Source organism: Puma concolor, chromosome E4 (assembly GCF_028749965.1).
Source record: "Puma concolor isolate L17-30 chromosome E4, mPumCon1.1.hap2, whole genome shotgun sequence".
NCBI classification, from domain to species: Eukaryota; Metazoa; Chordata; class Mammalia; order Carnivora; family Felidae; genus Puma; species Puma concolor.
In genome coordinates this window covers 57,425,146-57,446,588 of record NC_141683.1, presented here as the reverse complement: position 1 = coordinate 57,446,588, position 21,443 = coordinate 57,425,146, and the positions used below count along the sequence as shown (strand labels likewise).

At 38.5% G+C, this 21,443-nt stretch overlaps 1 protein-coding gene and 1 long non-coding RNA gene across 3 annotated transcripts; one reads left to right on the top strand and one right to left on the bottom strand.

The window, feature by feature from the left end:
* Positions 1-91: 91 nt before the first annotated feature.
* On the top strand, positions 92-20,249 carry GORAB (golgin, RAB6 interacting). 2 transcript variants are annotated; one of them, XM_025926317.2, is made up of 5 exons: positions 92-254; positions 5,767-6,124; positions 8,752-8,853; positions 11,251-11,391; positions 18,470-20,249. In XM_025926317.2, the coding sequence occupies exons 1-5, from the start codon at positions 194-196 to the stop codon at positions 18,924-18,926; spliced, it is 1,119 nt and encodes a 372-aa protein (XP_025782102.2). In that variant the 5' UTR covers positions 92-193; the 3' UTR covers positions 18,927-20,249. The 2 variants fall into 2 exon arrangements, with proteins under 2 accessions (XP_025782102.2, XP_086550382.1); XM_086694256.1 differs by lacking the exon at positions 92-254 and having other exon boundaries at positions 5,986-6,128.
* LOC147572703 (uncharacterized) lies at positions 13,556-17,230 on the bottom strand. The gene is made up of 2 exons (XR_015246236.1): positions 17,043-17,230; positions 13,556-14,185 (listed from the first exon to the last, which is right to left on the bottom strand). It is a non-coding gene; the product is annotated as an uncharacterized LOC147572703 (long non-coding RNA).
* Positions 20,250-21,443: the final 1,194 nt, after the last annotated feature.

Genomic DNA, 21,443 nt, shown 5'->3' with positions numbered 1-21,443 from the left:
GTCCGGCACCGCCGGAGGCAGCTCCAAGGGAACAGGACCCCGCAGCAAGCGACGGGGGCCTTGTAGCCAGAGCTCGACGCGCTGATTGGTCGGTCGGCCGCGTCCGGGAAGAACCCGGATGTGACTGGGTAGTTGTGTTGGCAGTCGGGGCTCTGAGGTGTGGGCGTTCTGGGGGCGCTGGCAGCCGAGGCGGATGGCGCGGGGTTGGGCCGGCTTCTCTGAGGAGGAGCTGAGGCGACTGAAGCAAACTAAAGGTAACGGGACGTGCCTGCAGAGGTTTCATCCTTGGGTCTCTAGAGGGGAAGGGGCGGGGCTGCAGCTTTTGAGGGGGTAGGGGGCGGGAAAGAGGGTAATGTGTTGATGCTTGGGGAAGGAGCTCTAACGGGAGGAGGGGATTGAGGGGTTCCAGAGGTGGGAGCCACAGCGGGAGGGGCGGGTCCAGGGGACTGGGATCTTTCAGGTAAGAAAGTTGAGGAATCCACTTCAGGAATTTGACTTCCCGTGAAAGGGACGGGACTTGGGAGAGGAAGTGAGCCTACAGCCTCGGCGTCTCTTGTGGGAAGATTGCTTCCTTAAGTCCACGGCTGGAGGGTTGGGGTTGGGGTAAGAGAAGGGGGAGGAGCACACACCAGATTCGAATTGTGATGAATGTATGTATGTAAGTTGACAATGGTTGGGAACAAGGGAGTACAGGGATCTGAATAAACGCAAAACGACGATGCTTTTCTTAATACATCTGGAGTCTTGCATTCACTTCTGGTTGCCAGATGACTTTTGAAATTGTAACTCTTGAGAGTCAGAAAACCAAGACTTTTTGAAAGGTTAGATGTGAAATTATACCTATTGACTGTTGTAAGCTACAATGTGCCTCCCCCGCTGGCTTTGTAGGGTAGTTATTGGACGGACTTGTACTATTTTGTTTTCTTTTAATGAAGGAATTAAGTTTACTGTTATTTGGTGAGAAACCCTTGGTGATATGAACTATGAATGTAATGTCATGAAATTCTATACGGTGATCCTGGTATTGCACACTCCTTCTGTGAGTTTACATCCCTCTTAGTACCATAATTTATATACTTTGGAAGAAAATTCAGTAAGCCCTGGCATGCTTTTTGTTAGAGTTTGTGATCAAATTGGATGTTGTTCAGGTAAGTCTGCATCTTTAGCATAGATGTAAAAATAAGGCTAACAAGTGGAAAAGGAAGTAAAGTAGGAATACAGGACCAATGTAGATTATACAGATGGAGGAGGTTTTGACTGTTCCAGAGGCCTTTAAAAACTATATCATAAAAGTTACACTGCGGTGTGTAATTAACAAACTTAATCTCAAACTTTTTTGCTCTATGTTTTGAACATCCATTCCCATATTCGTATGTACAGAGTACAAGTATTCCTGTTTCAGGTCTGACCCAAAGTTAGAGGTATCAGCTTCTGTATTTTACATACTAAAGCTACATACATGCTACATACATAGTACATACTATGTAAGTACATCTACATACTAAGATGAACAAGGCATCATCCTTGTATTCAGAGAACTGATAGTCTACTGAGGAGACAAGCTATAATATAAGGTGATAATAGATAGTTTACAAGAGCTTGTTAACAGAGCTAGCAGGAACTTGACTCTGCTGGGGGTTGGGCAGAACTTGGGAACATTTCACAGGCATTATGTGTTAGTAGAGGTGAGTTTGCCAAGGGAAAGAAGACTTAATATAGACTAAATTGTAACAATAGATTCATTTTGTGGAAGTACATTTCTAAATATCTTTACAATTTGGGAGAGAGAGGGGCTGGAAAGACCTTAGCTTCAAGGCCTATAATTTCGTAGTGAGATGTTAAAGCATAGACACCAACCCCTAGTCTATGACCACCATGAGTAAGAGAACACATGTTAGCATCTTTGTACTCTCATAACCACACACAGTGATTGGCATATAGATCTCCTAGCTCTGCCTCTAAATCTTTTTTGCCTTGGATTTCTCATGTGTGAAAGTAGAGGAGTTGGATTTTTCATTTTTAAGACTCCTTCCAGCTGTTCTCCAACCTTAAAAATAGAATTAATCCATGAAGGTAGAGTTGGTTGCCAGCAAAAATAAGGATGACCGTACTCTAGAGAAACCCCATGTGCACATTGGGAAAAATCAAGAATGTTCTTTGCATTCTTATTTATAATACTGAAAAGCTGGGAACAAACCAAGGGTTCATTAATAAAAGTGGATAAATAGGGGTGCCTGGGTGGCCCAGTTGGTTAAGTGTCCAACTTTGGCTCAGGTCATGATCTCACGGTTTGTGAGTTCAAGCCCCTGTGGGGTTCTGTGCTGACAGCTCGGAGCCTGGAGACTACTTGTGATTCTGTGTCTCCCACTCTCTCTGCTCCTCCCCTGTTCATGCTCTCTCTTTCTCTCAAAAATAAATACATGTTAAAAAAAAATTTTTTTAAGTGGATAAATTGTGATACAGCCATTCAGTGGGCCAGTATAGAGCTAGTGGGAATATATGAACTATACCCACATACATTAACATGTATAAATTTCATAAATATAATGCATGAAAAGAACAAGTTACAAAAATTCATACAACCTGATATCATTTGTAGAAGGTCAAAATCATACAAAGCAGGTATATTCTTCTGGGAATATAGGAAATCAAAATACCCAGTACTAGAAAGGGGGAATATGATCAGGAAGGGGCAAATACGTAGGAAATTTTAAAAGTATTTGGTAATAATGAAATCAAGTTGAGACAAGTTATGCTACAGTTAACAAATAGCCCTAAGATATCAATTATTTAAAATAATAAAGATTTATTTTTCTTTATAACTTCATGTCTAACATAGACTGGCAGGTGACACTTCCGCATAGTCCCTCGTCATTGTGTTTTCATGTTGTCATATGGGAGTGCACCATGGCATGAGGAGAAAAAAGTTGAGACTCGAGCATTGGCAATTAAATGCTTCCATCAGTCAATGATAGATGTCATTCATACTTACATTTCATTTAATAAAAGCAAGTAATATGATTTGGAGGGCAATAAATACAATTATCTTGAGTGTTCCAAAAGAGAGGATAACATGCCTATCTTTAAATAGCAGTTGTGTCTACTCTAGCCATGTTTTATTTTTTTAAATGTGACTGTTTTTTTTAATAATCCATACAGGTTGGATGTGTGTCTGTAGCAAATACATGTATTTGATGTGTGATTTATAATAAAAAATAAATTTATTTCATAATAAAAAATTGGAAATAGAAAAACAGTGCAACTACAATGCTGTCAATGTCTAAAGAAAATATTCAAGAGTTCTTTATTTATTCTTGATACTAGTTCTTTTCCAGGTATATTATGAATATGTTCTCCAATAAATATCTTCTCCCAGCTTGTAACTTGTCTTTTAACTTTAATCTTATGATGAACAAAGTATTTAATTTTAATATGGTCAAATTTGTACACATGTTGTGTCTTCACTTAGTACCCTACCATGAGGTAGTAGTACCCTTCCATAAGATGTTAGTCCTTATATTCAATTAAGCATTTTTAAGAATCATTTTTGTTATAAGCTATATAGATTCAAAACACTGTATAAAGCAATGTGTTTCTAATAAGAGTTTTAAAATGTTGATTTGACATTTGAATCATTAATCCATTTGGAGAATGTTTTCTTTGTTTTTATATGGTGTGAAGTACGGATCTGATTTTCCCTTTTCCATATAGCTGGGTTTTTTTTTCAAGTCGATTTATTGAATGATTCCACCTTTTGCTGTTGATAGGCCATGCTATCTTAGTCATATACCAGTGCTTCATACACGTATGAACCTGTTTCTGGGTTCTTTTGTTCTATTCCATTGGTCAGTTTGTCTATTATGCACCAATACCACACTATTTTAAAGCTTTATAATATTCCTATGGTCTCTATTCTGTTCCATTGGTCTATTTGTCTACACTAATGCCCACGGTCTTGATTACTGTAGTTTTATAGCCAAGTAATGCCAGTTCTCCAGTTTTGTTCTTTAATATTGTGTTAGCTATTCTGAGTCTTTGGCCTCTCCATATAAACTTTAAGATCATTGTGTCAGTATTAGCAAAATAAGACAAGATTGAATCTTCTTTTCACGAATATAGAATATCTCCCCATTTATTTCTTTGATTTCATTATCAGAGTTTGTGGTTTTCTTCACAGATCTTGTGCTTTCTTAGATTCATTCCTAAGTATTACTTTTTTTTTTTTTTTTTTTAGTGCTAATGCAAATAGTATCATGTTTTTAATTTTAAACTCCACTTGTTCATTACTGGTACATAGGAAAATAGTTGACTTTTGTATATTAATCTTGAATTCTGCAACCTTGCTATAATGGCTTATTAGTTCCAGGAGTTTTTCTATTTATTGTTTCAGGCCTGATTTGTTTACTGTTTTGTTTATTATTTTGTAGCATTTTTAATCTCCTGTGCAGTTTCTGTGAAAAGCAAAAGAATAATTCAACTAGTGAGTGTAACCAGGAAATAAGCTCAATGGCATTTTCTTATGGTGTACATAAAGATCAGTAGTCAAGAATAAGTTCCTGTCTCAAGATAGAGGAGGTTACTTTGTGTTCCTGGCTAAAGTCAACAGTAATAACATTTTACTTGCAATGGCACATCTATGTTTTAAAATATTTTACCTGTCTCATTTAATCCTTACAGTAACTTCATGAGTTAAGTAGAGCAGGTAAATTTTCAACCCATTTGACAGTTGGAAAAACTGAGTTATGGAATAATTAATTGACTTGTCTACGATTATTGAGCTGAACAAAAGCTGTGCCAGAACTGTGACTCCAGAGCTTTTAATTCTCCTTTGGGAGATTTAAATAATAGGCTTGTGTTGCTTCATGGATCAATATGCAGAATTTTAAAAGCCCTATTTGAGTTAATTAATAAGAACTTACCACAATTTCACTTCCCAGGCATTTTATAAACAATACCATTTACAGTTCTTATTAAATATAATATGAATGTGAGTCAAATTCTCCAGTACTCTGCCTTACAAAGTTAACACTGGTTGGACAAACCAAGAAGTATAATAGGGGTATTATTTATTTTATAGTGCTTTTGTAAAAAAAAAAAATTCTCCCTGTTTTCTCTTCCTCTATTGGTTTGTTCAGGCTGCTGTTAAAATTAGCTTGCATACATTGACTCATGGCTAGCTAACTTTGGGGAAGACAACCTTGCACTGCTCTGGAAGATGAAAGCTAACATTTGAGGGTTAACTAGCATTCTTAGAAATAAGAGACTTCATTCAGTTATACTTTATGTATAATACCTACCTATGTATCAAACTGGTTAAGATCTGTTATTTAAGAAGAGTGCAGCCCATTTGTAACTGCAACCACCATTTTATTTCAGGAGAGCAAATAGAATCATAAGTCAAATTTAAGACCTATTAGAGAATTCATTTGTCTACTTTGCTTGGTCAGATTAGTTAATTGCTTAGTCAGTTATCAATTCAAGTTGAAAAAGAAACCTTGCTTTTTATTCCGAGGCTTAACTCAACAGACAAATGGACTTCTTTTAAGCTCAATTTTGAGTTGGGATAGTTTTTGTTAAATATTAAGAGTATGATTATAGAAGAACTGTCAAAAATACTAAGGAAGATGGCTGTTTTTCCCTGGGTTTTTATGGTAGAGAAGGGGGAGAAACCCTGTGGAATTATTATTAATGTTAATGCTTTATTTTCTTAGAGAAATTCTAATTATTTGTTGCTCACACAAAGGAATTCTCCTCTTTTTCACATAGATCCATTTGAACCACAGCGGCGTCTCCCGGTGAAGAAAAGTCGACAACAACTTCAGCGAGAAAAAGCCCTTCAAGAGCAAAGCCAAAAACTTGGACTTCAAGATGGATCAAGCTCAGTACCTCCAGAGCAGCTGCTTTCTGCACCCAAACCAAGATTTAATACTCAAAAACCACACTCTTCTTCCCCTGTTCCTCCTAATCCTCTTACGCTCACTTCTCCTGTTGGTGATGGAAAACCACAGGGGATTGAAGGTCAACCAAGGGAACCGGGACTTGAGAATTCCCATGATAGTCACAAAAACACTGAGGTCCTACCTCCAAAGCCAGATTGCAAAATGGAAAAAAAGAGAGTGGAATTGTTAGTAAGTCTATATGTCCCTGAGATTTTTTTCCATTTTACCTTTTTTTTTTCTCCTCCACTGGGCTTTGAAGAAATACAGTTTTAACGTTTTCTCTTTCATATTCTAACCTAGAAACATCATGAATAAACTATTGAAGAATAGCTACCACCTAAATATGTTGTAAGCCAGTCAGTGTTGGGCATTTTATATGTTTTATGCCATGTAGTCTTCATAGCAGCCTTATAATACACGTTCATTATTTTCACTTGACAGATGAGATTTCTTGGACTCAGAAAAGATGCTTTATTCCCAAAGCAAATACATAGCTTAATAAATGGCAGAGTTGAGGTTCACATACAAATCTTTCTGGATCCAAAGTGTCTGCCCTTGACCCTCACTAGAAGCAGTTCTTACATGCATAGTGCTCCCCCTCATCCCAGATCGAACCCCTTCTTCAGCTTCACTCCATCTCCACTGGCCTGGAAAAGATTGTTTATGAAAAGATAGGAAGGGGTGGTCAAAGAAGAGTGTGTAGGAAATTGAGAGGACTGATAAAACAATTCAGCTACATCATTAGATTTCTTTTTATTCTTTATTTAATGTGTTTATATTAGAAACCACCTCCAGAATTTAGTTTAGAAACAGTTTTGTGGAAATTGCTGTTCTATGTATGACTTATGAATTCTCAGAATTTTTATCCTATACCTTTTGTTTTGATATCCACTGGTATTTGTTTCCTCCTGATTTATCAGGTTGCCATTTGTTTCTGTTTTCCATTTTCTGAGTCTTTCTATTTCGATGTAACTTACGATTTCTCTGATCCAGGTTCTGTACTATGAGTTTAAAGTGTTTCCTGGCCCACCAGGGGTTTACAACCGAGAAATCATTTTTACAGGAGATCTAAAGCCATGTAAATTATGAGAGCAACATTGAACAAGTGCATTTAAAAAAAAATTTTTTTAATGTTTATTTTTTGAGAGAGAGAGATAGTGTGAGCAGGGGAGAGGCAGAGTCAGAGGGAGACACAGAATCCGAAGCAGGCTCAGGCTCTGAGCTGTCAGCACAGAGCCCGACTTGGGGCTCGAAACCACAAGCTGTGAGATCATGACCTGAGCCTAAGTCAGACGCTTAACTGACTGAGCCACCCAGGCGCCCCAAACAAGTGCATGTATTTAAATGTCTTTTTTTTTTTTAATTTTTTTTTTTTTTTTCAACGTTTATTTATTTTTGGGACAGAGAGAGACAGAGCATGAACGGGGGAGGGGCAGAGAGAGAGGGAGACACAGAATCGGAAACAGGCTCCAGGCTCTGAGCCATCAGCCCAGAGCCTGATGCGGGGCTCGAACTCACGGACCGCGAGATCGTGACCTGGCTGAAGTCGGACGCTTAACCGACTGCGCCACCCAGGCGCCCCTTAAATGTCTTTAAGTGTAGTTTACCAGCAAAGGCCTGAGATAAGTAGGGGAGGGTGGGTTTAAATTGAGTTGGATAATTTAGATTGAACGTTGTTGGGAAAATAATTTTTTTTTTAGATGCTTGGGAAAATTTTCATAGACATGTAATCTCAGGAACTGTCATTGAAAAGGAGAAATTGGAGGTTGCAAGAAGGGGAAAGGAAAGCTGTATCCTAGAGAATGCTCAGAGATGACATCTCCCTTCTCTGGAAGAGGCAAGAGCTAAGCCAGAGAGTAGTAGAGAATTAGGGAAATGAAGAAGGATGTGGAAGCTGAGAATTCCTACCTAGCGAGTTCCCCCATGCAGTAGAATATCACTCAGGCCTCTGGAGGAGAGATGCCCTTACCAAAACAATGGTTAGAGAAAACCCACATGTCAGGATTGCAGCCCATTTGGGGGAGGGTGCTGGCTGGGCTGGACTACTGCAGTAGTCAAAATGAGAGAGGACCAGTGCCTGTACCAAGATGGAGACTCTAGGAAGGGAAAGAAAATGATAAATTTGGAAGTGATTAGTAGGTCTGGGAATAGAGATTTTTGACACAGTGGCCATAAGAAATGACAATAATAGGAATAAATAGCTTTGTCGTTACTTTGAGTTGACATCAAGTTCTTAAATTTCTGGGAAATTTTAATATACTTCTTTCAGAATTGGACAGATTGGAGTCCAGTATTCAAGTCTTAGCTCATAGTGTTTCACTCTGTTTAAAAATGTCTCAGAATGGAAAGAAGTGAGCAAATTGAAAAAAAAAAAAAAATGAAATAAACATTGGTTATTGTCTTAAGGGTGTTAAATGGTAGAGACTTTCATTATAGAAAACTCTAAAAGATATGACATTAGCTACATGCCAATTAATTTTCTCCGTTTTGCATATAATACATAATTAACTTACACAACTTTCTTTGTACTCCTAATAAATGACACAGTACTCTGGCTTCCAGTTTGTGGCTTCCTAGATTATATACATATAATGGATTTCAAAGGGCCAATTTATGTAAGACTTCTTGACTTCAAATGATAATCTTTGTTCCTATTAGAACAAAATAATGGGCTGCAGATGGGTTCCTTTTAAGAGGGCTTTTGAAGGAAAATATACATAATGTGGTTGATTAAATTTTATACATAGAGGCCTGAGACTGGTAAGGTGTGGCATGGGGTTTCAGAAACTCATTTTTATACTCTGCTCCCTAGGCAAGAAAAATCTCGTTGGGAAGTCCTCCAAGAAGAACAACGGCTTATGGAAGAGAAAAATAAACGTAAGAAAGCTCTTTTGGCTAAAGCTATTGCAGAAAGGTGAGGCATCTGAACTAGGAGAGGTTGTTTGTAACCTGCAGTCAGTTCTGTCATGTTTTATGTTTATTTTCCCTTGTCTGTTCTGATAAGTTGGTATTTTCTCTACAACATTCTTTTAAAAAATTTTTTTAAAGTGGGTTCTACACCCAGTGTGGTACTTGAGCTCACAACCCGGAGGCCGGGAGTCACATGCTCTACCGACTGAGCCAGCCAGGTGCCCCTCTACAGCATTACTTTTAAGGCTCACTAAAATAATTCTCCTTTATAAATGATACAGAAATTCCAGTGTTAATTCATTAAGGAGGACTTTGTAAGCATAGATTATACCAAATTTATTTGGTATAAATAAATTACATTCTAAGGGAGCAGTGAATAGCCATCAGTGTAAGTGCATTAGCAACAAATGCAGGTTTTAATTTTGACGTGGGGAGGCCTTAATCCTGTGACATGTAGAAGAATAAGACTATTCCACATAAATGACTTCCACTCCAGAAGTTTTAATTGTGTTTTCTGTGGACATTTTTCTTAAAGAATTTACCCTGCCCCCAATGATACACGGTATAATTTAACCTTTCATCGATGACTCGGGGTCACCATTGTGAGTACTCTGCCATACTGTGTGCGATTCGATTTTTCTGTCCCTCCTGGCGTCAGTTTGTCAGCAGTTCCTTTTCCTTCACTGCATCATGATGGCCTCCAGCAGCAATGTTCCCGTTTGAGCCACTTTCCACCCCTCACCCACTCTTTCTGCCCTTTTAGTTTGTGCTTTCCAGTGTGCTATCGCCTTAGGAACCCACCCAAACTTAGTCAGTGAAGCAATGATTGAGAATAGTGAGAATTAAATGCAAGCAAGTTTTCTTGGCATTTTCTTCTTAGATCTCCAGAAAAGCCTGGCAAAACTATTATGTATTGAAACTGCCGTGTGTATCAGGGGGAGGGGAAGGGACAAGGATAGAGAGAAAGGCAGGTAGGTAGAAGAGTAATGGAGAATTTTATCTGTCAAAAGGATATATGTATTTGAAAATGATTTCTCCCCCCCTCCAGCTGGTCCCACTTGATTTGCATGAAACAGGAAATGTGCAACTTACTGAACTTAGGTTTCAAGAAAAAACCATGATTATTCAAAGTGAACAGTGATTTTTGAAAATCACTTCAGTAGTCTTCAGTTTAGAAGTGGTTGGAGAGGCTGTTCACTAGGGATTTTACAAAAGGATTTATAGGCTCAGCACTTGTTCTTGATGTGCTTTTGGTTTAAGACGAAATAGTGATACAGGCTGAAATGTGAGAAAACACAACATGGTTAGATTAGTGATAAATGCACCAGTGAAGTCCTTGAAGTAAAAAAATCATACTGTTAATTCTGTGGGCAGAAAACAAGGGGAAATGCATAATGGAGTAAAAATCAGGAGAATATAAGTTGCAAGATAGTGGTTTTCTGTGGGAGTTTTATTCTCCTGTGAGAATGGGTGTGAAATTCTGAAGTGAGTGAAATCAGATTAAAGGCTTTTGTATCTGTGTATTCTGTTCTTCAGTGTGTACTGTGTTTGGGGTGCTGAGAGGACTGAGCTTAGATGTGCTTTTAAGCTGTAGTCTTGCCTAAAACACAGGAATCAAAGCAATAAAAGTTTGGGGGAATGAGTCCTAAGAAGGTTCAGACCGAATAGACATGAAGAAATGGTGTTTAACGTAAGGGTCCATTCTTTCTGTCCACTAAGTGTTGGACAAATGAAAGTGGCCTGAGCAAGAACTTAAGGCTAGAAATTTGGAAAGTTATTTTAGATGTTCTGTGTAAAGAGAATATAGATAACGTTCTTTTAGTGCTTATTCTCATCCTCGTGGAATGAATATAGACCTATAAGTGAACTATTGGTATTTTGAAAAATTTTACTCTTTCCTTTGTGTATGAAAATGTATGATAATGTTATATGTTAATCCATTTGGAGAATGTTTTGTTTTTATATGGTGTGAAGTATGGATCTGATATATACCTGATTTTACCTTTTCCATATAGAACAGAGTTTGTGGTTTTCTTCACAGATCTTGTACTTTCTTTTCTTAGATTCATTCCTAAGTATTACTTTTTTTTTTTTTTTTTTAGTGCTAATGCAAATAGTATCATGTTTTTAATTTTAAACTCCACTTGTTCATTACTGGTACATAGGAAAACAGAAAGCTTAGAATAAGGGAAAATAACACAAATGCAGTCTTAGAGATATACCAAAATTTTACCAGTGTTTATTATATTTCGATTTGTGTTTTTTTCTGATTTTTAAAAATTATACATTATAATCCTATCGTATATATAGTATCATATATATAGTTGGTTGCTTTTTTCACTTCTCTTGCGTATGGATACGTGATTTTAAAATGTTTTTATTTTTCTATTCATTTTTCTAGATCTAAAAGAACTCAAGCAGAGACCCTGAAACTAAAGCGGATCCAAAAGGAGTTACAGGCTTTAGATGACATGGTGTCAGCTGACATTGGGATCCTCAGGAACCGGATTGATCAAGCCAGCCTTGAGTATTCATACGCTCGGTGAGTTGAGAGAACTCTGAATCAGGAGTGAGATTTCAGAAGTATTTACTGCTGGCTGGGCCAAGGGCTTTCATGTGTGTCATCACTTAAGCCTCCTAACGGTCCCATCAGGCCATCAGGTGCTCTGTTTATTCCTGTTTTGTACTAAATCCAGTGCCTCTTCCTTCACTCTGGCCTACTCTTGTTCTTATTCCTGTTAGCTCATTTCTTGCATTATTTATTTACGTTTTAGTCTTTTTTGCTAAACCATCAATCATCTGTATAATGCTTGGGACTCTAAGAGTCTTAATGACTTGCCCCCAAATTCTGCTATTTTAACACCAAGTCTGTACTCTTTCTGTTAAGAAATTTTGATGATCTGAGATGGTGCTTAGAGATGAGCCTAGTTCTCATGTCAATTTTCACCAAAGAAAGAAGATCCAGCTTTTTTTTTTAAAAAGGCTACAAGTATTTTAAAGAAAATACCACTCTGTCTTGAAAGCTTGAAGTTTTTCCTTTTTTTTTTTCTTTTCGATTGTATTCTGCCTATAATAGTTTGCTATCATGTGTTTCCTTGGTTTCAATCATTGGCATTTTAGAGAAAAAAAAATCATCAGGGAGTATTTTTAAAATGCATGAACACATGTAAAGAATTACATGAACCTTGCAAGCAGATAAAAGGGCAAAAAATTAAGTCCAATTTCAGGGTTTTCAGTCCTTCCCGCGTTGCTTTAATCATCCCGGTTTGTCTTTTCTCACAAGGGAATGCTGTGTTAATGACTCAGTTTTGCATCTTTCTCTGTAACACTAGAAATCCATCCGAATGCCTCATTAGTCCAGGGTAAACCACAGCAGCAGAATGTTTATAGAACAGTTTAATAAAGCGGAAATGCTTGATTGTGTTTTCAATTCACCGTTTATTAAGAAAGAGGTTTGTGGTGTCCTTGTGATTTTTGTAATTGTTGTTTGACCACATGCTATTAGACTTAATGGGCTGCCTTTATTAATTAACTGCTTAAATTAATGCCATCAGTAGCTGATAACTGGAGGTTCCTATTTCTATTAATAAGGACATTAAGGAGGTAACCAAGATTTTATTAAGATTAAACTCAGCCTAGTTTTTAGCATATGTTATTCTCTGTAACTTAAGTTTACCAGAGGAACATTCCTAGGCCTTTGTAGACCTTAATATGAATAATTCAGATTATTCTAGATACCTCAACCGAAAATCATTTGATTATGTTTTAATTCTGTCCTGGAGGAGACTGGAGAAGGATACATTTGTATATTGAACATTATATAAGAAATGTCATAGTTTTATTCTTCAGAGAACCACAAAGAAAGTGGGTTTACTGGTTAAAAAAGAAAACATCCAATCATATAAAATGTGCTTAATGAAACTTTAGTTTCTGTAGGAAAAAAATTTGACATAAATTTTTATATTTCTTAAACTAAAGATGGCAATTTCTCATGGTACTGATATTGGCATAGTTGTATGTGAATATCCATATTTGATGTGTGAGGCTATTTTTAAAATCCTAAACTCTTGAGGTAAGTCACAGAGAAGCCATAGACAGTTGTGACTGGGACCGGCATCATACCTTGTTCGTGCATAAGATTAAGATGTTTTCTAAATTTACATCTGCGGTTATTGAGAGATTAGAGATTGGTGATAACAGTATTGTGATTTAGATTTCTACTGGTAGCCAGTCCCCACAACAGTCCATCTCTGTGGGAGATTTCCTTGACTTCTTTTTTTTTTTAATAAAAATGATATTGTAGTTTTATAGTACCTGGTACAGTGCTGTGTCCACAAAAGGTTCTTGGATACAGAATAGGCCAGAATTTGCTTTAAAATCAGCTTCCATAGAACAGCACTAGGGTAGACCCCTCCAAGGAGACCAGAGCTTCTGGGAGCCAAACTGAGAGTTATTGCCACTAGTCATATCTGTGACTTCAAGGATGCTGTATGCTGCATAGACCAGCTTGTAAAACAAGAGTGGATGTGTGTAGAGCATCTCTTTGACCCCTAGTGTACCAGGAAGAACTAGGAGCACTGTTTGCCATCTGTGTTTAATAGACACTCCTGTTAACATAGACACATACACGCTCATACACATATGCACGCATATACATAAATGTGTGCAGTCATTTTATGTCTAATTTACAAAAGTAAAAATAATGATTGTGGAAAACAACTTTATTAAAAAGTTTAATAAGAATATAAGCATAGCAGTCCTCTTTTTTTCAAGTAATGTTTGGCCCCCAACATTAAAAGTTGAAAGAACAGTTACATCCTTTCACAACATAAGATGCTACAGGTACTTGTAAAATACTGTGTGATCAAGTTTGTTCTGTTGAAATTATTAACTCTATGAGGGTAACCTTGCCTTTTTGTCCTTAGATACATATTTTTCATTCATTGGTTCTGAGTTTGAGAAAATTCACGTAGGATGTGTTTTCTGAAGTCTCATACTCTTGAGATTTCACGCACATTATCAGTTTCACTATCTAGAACCTAGGTTGTCTGTTTCTGCCTTGTATTGTTTCCTAGGGTTGACATAACAAGTTACTACAAACTGTGTGGCTTAAAACAACAGAAATGCATTCTCTTACATTTCTGGAAGCTGGAGGTTTGAAATCCAGGGTGTTGGCAGCGTCAGTCTTCCTTCAGAGACTTGAGGGAAGAATCCATTCCTTGCCTCTTCCAGCTTCTGGTGGCTGTAGGCACTCCTTGGCTTGTGGCTGCACCACTACCTTCTGTGCCTCCGTAGTCACATTGCTTCCTCCTCTTCTCTCAAAACTTCCTCTGCCTCTTTTTGTTTTAATATTCATTTTTGAGAGAGAGAGAGAGAGAGAGAGAGGGACAGAGTGTGAGTGGGGGAGGGGTAGAGGGGGGAGGACACCGAATCTGAAGCAGGCTCCAGGCTCTGAGCTGTCAGCACAGAGCCCGATGCAGGATTCGAACCCACAGACTGTGAGATCATGACTGCAGCTGAAGTTGGATGCTTAACCGACTGAACCACCCAGGTGCCCCCCTCTGCCTCTTTCTTAAAAGGACACATGTGACTATATTTAGGGTCCCACTGGATAATTCAGAATAAACTCTTTTCAAAATCTTTAACTTAATCACACCTTTTGCCCTGTAAGATAATATTCACAGGTTCTGGGGATTAGGAGGTGAATATCTCTGGGTGGTCATTTTTTAGCCTACCACAACATTCGTCTTTTGCTTTGTTTAATAGCTGCAAAATATCTTCATCTGTCAACTTTATTTTGCCACTGTGGCTAGAAAAACTAATTCTGAACTGTGTTCAATGAAAGCTGAGAACAGATTACAAATATCGTGTTTCTAGTCCTTTTTTATACCTTTTTATTTATTTATTTTTTTTTATACCTTTTTAAAAGGTGACATAGGGGCCACCAAGGTGGCTCAGCTAAGCATCTGACTTAGGCTCAGGTCATGATCTCACAGTTCTTGCATGGTTCGAGCCCTACGTCTGGCTTTGTGCTGACAGCTTGGAGCCTGGAACCTGCTTCGGATTCTGCCTGTGTCTCTGTCCTCTCTCAAAAACAAACATTAAAAAAAAAGTTAAAGATGATGTAATACTTTGGATAACACAGTAAGGCAGCTAAACAGTGATTTATTTTACTGTAAACAGTGATGATTTATTTCACTGTGGCATCATCTCTTAGGTTATTCCATCATTCTCTGTTTTCTTATTAATCTTTTTTCTGTAGAAATGAGAATAATTGATGAGTAATGAAGAAATAATGCCAGGGTGATAAAATGGCAAAATGTTTCAAGATACAGGAAAAATGCTATCTCAACAATCCCGTAATGTATCTCAGATTTATAAGAGGGTACAATGGGCACATACAGTAATTGCAAAATGTAGTTTTAGTCTATCCTTTAAAATACTAGTAGTTTTTCTGTTTGTTCTCTGGAAGACTTCTAAGAAAGGATAAAAACCTTTATGTGTTGATACTTACAAAGAGGTAGAAGTCAGAAAAGGAACCGAAGACTAAAAGTAGATTGGTGGAACCTAAGGGAATGCCGAGGGTTAATCATTGAATTCTTAAAAAATTTCAGGATCCCCAAACCAAGAGACAGTTTCTAGAATTCTTTAAATAACATTCATTAAATCACTCAGTGTCCGTTTAAAATAACAAAGTAATTCTGTGAATACATTTCCAGTTCAATTTGTCTTCCTGTGTTATGTATAATGCTCTTATTATTCTGTCCCAAAACATGTCATCATATTCTGATTTGGTATTATCCACCTGACCCTCAGGCTCATGGAGCAGTTTGTGAAATTAATCAATATTTTAAACATAAATCACTCTGTACAAGAATATATATGCATGTTTCTGGCCAGAAGAACTTTAAATAAATAAACAAAATGCAAAATCTTCAGTGATTTATCCAGGGTGAAAGATCAATGGAAACCTAGGGACCTATTTGCGAATTTTAATTTCAATTCAGCATTCATGAGCCCGGTCAGTAAATCTTTACTAACTGACTTTGGCTGGCTGAGGGAGACCACAGGCCACAGAAAGGAGGTTTGAGTCGGGGTAGGGGACAAGGTATTCATATACCTGTAGAGAATGTTGTCAGAGCTCTTAAGCTTGATGGAAGAACATTCTTAAATAGGATATGTTATAAAGTATGGAAAGCAGGGATTCACATGTCCAGCAGAGCTCCTTTAGAATAATTCTTTTAACATAGAGGGTAATTGAAAAACAGCTAGTTTTGTCATTCTTATATTTACTAGATGATAGTAAAAAAAGTGAAATATGATAAATGACCATGATGTAAATAAGAGTTTTCAAGTATAAACACGAGGTCCTTGAACTTTGCCTAATTTTAGTTTTAGATACAGTACATGTTTCTAATGATACACGAACAATGCATTTCAATTCTGGTGCTCTGAAGACGTTCTGTTTCTTGAGTGCCTACCAGGCACTGGCCCTTGTTTCTACTGTTTAATCCTTAATACTCCTATGAAGTGTCCTATACTATACTCCTATTAGTATCACCATTGTACAAATAAGCCAAAATTCAGTTGAATATACTGTCAAGGGTCACCAGACTGGAATTTTCAGACATTGCGCACATATTCTCCAGCCTCTTCCTTCGGAACCTATCTGTGTTTTGTATTCCGGAAGCTGACCCTGGGGCATACCTGGTTAGAACAAAGATGGGCTGCCAACTCCAGAACATTTAATCCATAGACTAAATAGGGTTTCGTGGCATGGCTGGACACTAAGAGCTCTGTTTAAACTGATAACTAGCCAAGGTAAGCCAAGCCAAGTCCTCCTCCTGGAAGTGGAGCTCTGAGAAATTGGAGTGAATTTGATGTGGAGCCACAGCTGGTGGCCATATTGGGCTGTGTGATTGGAAAGCCAAAATGAGAGAATTAAAGAGAATAGCTTTTGATTCTGATGACATGCCTGGGAGATTGCCTCGTGTATCCTACAATAAAACCCACTTTTCACCTGAGCTAGCTTGACTGGGTGTCTGTCCTTTACATCCAAAAAAGGCCTTGACCAGAACAGGTACATACATAGTAAATGGCAAAGGCAGGTTTTGAACCCTGGGTTTTCTCAAATCAAAGCCTTTCAGTTTTTTCATCACGTTTCAAGACAGAATCTTGCGTCAGGAGCTATACCTGTTTTTGTGTTGCTGTAACTGTAGTACCAGAAGTTACTTCTCTCTTTGAGTTGATGTGGGCAATCATAACAGCAAGGCAGCAAGGCTTTCACAACTGTTAGTGGCTTTTATAATTCATTGATAAATGTGGGCCAATCTCTTTTCCTGATGAAACAAAACAAACAATTTGTGTGGAAAAGGCCAAAGACCGTGAACCAATGTATGATAATTTTTCTTTTTGTGTCAAGCTAATACAAAATAAGAGAGATCACAGAGAGAGAGTGAACAGGGGAGGGCCAGAGAGAGGGGGAGGGAGAGAGAACCCCAAGCAGGTTCCACACTGTCAGCGCAGAGCCCAACGTGGAGCTCAAACTCACAAACCCTGGGACTGTGACCTGAGCTGAAATCAAGAGTCGGCCACTAACTGACTGAGCCACCCACACGCCCCAGAATTACCTTACTTCTAAGACAGGCATTGCGTATCTGCAGAGTTTTTATGTAAATAGATAAAATACCCTAATCAAAGTCTAACAGTCTGTTGTTGCAAAGTGGAGACAGAACAACTTAACGCAGGGATTCTCAACTGGGGGCAGTTTTGCCCCTTGGGAGACATTTGGTAACATCTGGAGACATTCTTGGCTATTACAAGTAGTGGGTGCTACCAGCAGCTTGTGGGAGAAAGCCAGCGATGCTGCTCTGCATCCTACAATGTACAGGACAGCTCCCCCACAACAGAGAGTGATATGGTCCAAGGGGTCAGTGCCAGGACTGAGAAACCTTTCCTAAACCCGGCCTGAAGTTTTTCTGTTCTTACTCGATGCTTGCTTCTTGCCTCACTTAGTATCATTTACATTCGCCTTGGACCCACTGTCCATATCCTTCTCCACCAAAATATTTCTTCCTTTTCTAACCCATTAATCAAGAGGTACAGATTTTCTGCTTTTCACTTCTCTTACTGCTTTACCTCTCCTACATTTTAACCAGCTGTGTGCTGGAGACAGGCTGCACTGGTTCACCAGGGCCAACGTCATGTATCTCTTCCCAGTTCTGCGTTCAGCTGTGCCACATGGGCAGCCTGAAATTGGCCCTGGTGGTGGTAGTGTTTGTGCGACAGAAATCGACAAACACTGTCCCATCAGGGCTCTCACTGGAGCCCCACTGGAGCTAGTTTGCACTGAGTTAACCTTCAAGCACAGCTTCGGAAAGAGGACATGAGTGCAGAAGAACGTGCTTACGTTGGGAGGGTCCAAGTGTGGATGTTGTGGAAGTTTCAGCAGCGACAGCCTGGCTTGTCTAACATGTAGGACAAGTGTTCACAAAGTATCACTATCCATATCTTCATTACGTCTTTCCAATTCTGGAGCTTAATTATTGTTTCTAGAACCTCCTTTGAATATCTTCTTTAGTGGAAAACCAATGGACCAATCTGTGTACCTGTCCCCACAGGAAGCGCTTTGACAGGGCGGAAGCAGAGTACGTGACGGCAAAGCTGGAGCTACAGCGCAAGACTGAGATCAAAGAGCAACTCACTGAACACCTCTGTACCATCATACAGCAAAATGAGCTCCGCAAGGCCAAGAAGTTGGAGGAGTTGATGCAACAACTGGATGTACAAGCTGATGAGGAGACCCTGGAGCTTGAGGTGGAGGTGGAGAGATTGCTGCGCGAACAAGAAGCCGAAGCAGGGAGACAGATGGTTCATCTGGAGAGGCCACCTCAGCCTTCTGGGGAGAGTGTGACTTTAGGATTTGCCAAAGAGAACAGAAATCATCGAGACCCAGCCGCTTCTCAAAAGGTAGATGAACGGTGTGAAAATTCCAGTAGCAATCCCCTTCTGAATGCAGACCAAAGTCAAGAAGTTAAAATTACTGTAAAGGACATTTCAGCCGCCGTGACCACATGAAGTGCCAGAGTTTGTACCTTGCGGCTGGTAAACGTCTGTTGTGGATTATGCCGTGAACTCTGATAAAACGGTGTTAACTTTGAATCCGTGGTTAGTTTCAGTAGAACATGTTTGACATTCTGAACCCTCGCATTATGATTATTTGATATATAGGCACACATTCATCTTGATCCAGGGCCAGGTCCTCCTGGTGCACTCTTAATACCAGGTGGAAACAAACCACCTAAACAGACGGAAGAGGCGCTACACGATTGAGAATGTGTTGCACCAGGTAAATCTAGAAGAGTAAGATGGAAAGTGATACTCGACACCTAATCAGACTCCTGTGACTTTTCCTAGGAGAGGTGTTGACGATGAGATACCTGTTTTATGTAGTCCATAAAGACATAAAAATTAGCATGTGAAAGAGACAGAAGGGGAAAAAACTAACAGAAGTAGCATATTGAATTGTCTATTGGATCGTAGTCGAGCTGCAAAACCCAACTTGGAAGCTGCAATTTAACAAAAGGAACCAGACAGCTTCAGTAACATTTTCGTCTTCAGTTCGCCTGTTAAATGGCTTTAACTTACAACCTGAGTTTTGATTAGTTGCTACACACACACACACACACATACAAATATACCATTAGCATGCGTAATTTTACTGTTAATGTATTGTCTTTTCTTTAATCAGCACATTGATTAAATTTAGACAATGAAAACGTTTCTGTAGTGAGGCTAAAATAATACAGAAAATCTATTACTACTTTTGATTATCAAAAAAAAATTGATATATTTTCTTTCTAAAGTTGTCTGTAAACATGTGTTATATACGTTGGATATTAATTATCCTGTCATAAAGCATTTAAATTGTCCAAATGGTGATTTTAATAGTCCGTTAATTACTATCACTTCACTAATACTTGACCCCCACATTGTGCTATATGTGAATATATAAATACTGTTGTTTTGTCACAAAATCTGTGAATTTCACAGTAAATTATCTATCAGAAATTCCAAAAGTGCAAATACTAAAGTCTTGAAAAAAATCTATTATATAAGAGAATAAAGACAAATGTAATATTGTATTTATAATACTGTCAAAAAAGTTGGGGACATCCTATTTTTAAATGAATTTGAGGTTATTCATGTGGATGAGCTGTGTATTTTTATGTTCTGTAATTTGGGTTGAAATTATAGCCTTCCAGTGCTGACTTCTCTGAACAGAAGCATTTACATAGATAGTTGTGTTTTTATTTATGAAGGACATTCATAAAAACTAAAAACATCATTGTCCAATACTCTTATTTTTCTAAGGAATAAACAAGTCTGATACACCCATAACATGGTCTTCTGTTTACTCTTCAAAATGTTCAAGGCTGCCTGGGTGGCTCAGTCAGTTAAGCGTCTGGCTTTAGCTCAAGTCATGATCTCGCAGTCCATGAGTTCAAGACCCACATCTGGCTCTGTGCTGACAGCTCGGAGCCCGGAGCCTGCTTCAGATTCTGTGTCTCCCTGTCTCTCTGCCCCTACCCCACTCATGCTCTATCTCTCAAAAATGAATAAACGCTAAAAAAAAATTTTTTTAATGTTTCCAACAATTTAGTATGTATACTGAAGTGTTACATGGCGGTCCTGTATTCCGTATCTCCATGTGGTAGATACAGCCATCTACTTTTATATAAGCCTCTGTTAAGGACAGTTCATCATTAATGAGGTTCTGTAACATTCGCTTCATACAGGTAGCCGCAATCTAATTCTCTGTCGAAGTATTTATAAGGTATACAGAAAAAGGAGAACCATGAAATAAATGAATTCGAAGGGACCTCACAGGTCATCTGATTTAATTCTCTCGCTTTACGGAAGAGGAATTTGAGAGCCTGAGATTTTGCTTACGGCATGTTGGCCAACTGGCTTCTCTTAACTCAAGTGCTAGTAACGTTGCCATTCTAAAACTCTTGGTGTATCTCTTATATGCATCAGGCCATAAAGTTCACTGCATCCCTCCACTTGAAAATTTTGCTTAATAACCCATTCAGGGATTGTGTTCGTGCTTGCGAAATGCTTTCAAATATGTCTGTAAAAGGTCCGCCAATACCATTATTTTGAAAAAGTTGCCTTGCTCGGCTTTCCCAGGGTGGTATCCGAGTGCTCAGGTGATGATATAAGTGACAAAGTTATATTGCATCAGTTTTGTACGAGGCAGCTGTATCCCATGTGTGAGAGGAGTTTGAGCAAGAGAAGTGGGGGCTCACTGGTATGAGGACCATATGCACCGGCTTTAGTAGGATAGCCCTGATATCTTTTAAAATCATAAAACACATTCAAAAGACTTTTGATATATGGATTCACAAATCCACAAATAATTGTTACTTTCTGCGAAGGAAATTATTGGTTCAAAATTACAGCCCTGAGTTTATTGGAGCGCTTTGTCTAGCTGTCCCTCCCTGGTCAAACTCTTCTTCTCTTGCTCCTACTTCTCAAACAGTTCAAGCATAAGCTTACCGGGGCTCTTGATGTGATATGCAATTTAGGAGT

What these genes read in the sequence shown, in the direction of transcription:
- GORAB (XM_025926317.2), top strand. Translation starts at nt 194, where the DNA reads ATGGCGCGGGGTTGGGCCGGCTTCTCTGAGGAGGAGCTGAGGCGACTG. An exon ending in GCTAAAGCTATTGCAGAAAG is followed by an intron (nt 8,854 to 11,250) that starts GTGAGGCATCTG and finishes TCATTTTTCTAG; the next exon opens with ATCTAAAAGAACTCAAGCAG. An exon ending in CTTGAGTATTCATACGCTCG is followed by an intron (nt 11,392 to 18,469) that starts GTGAGTTGAGAG and finishes CTGTCCCCACAG; the next exon opens with GAAGCGCTTTGACAGGGCGG.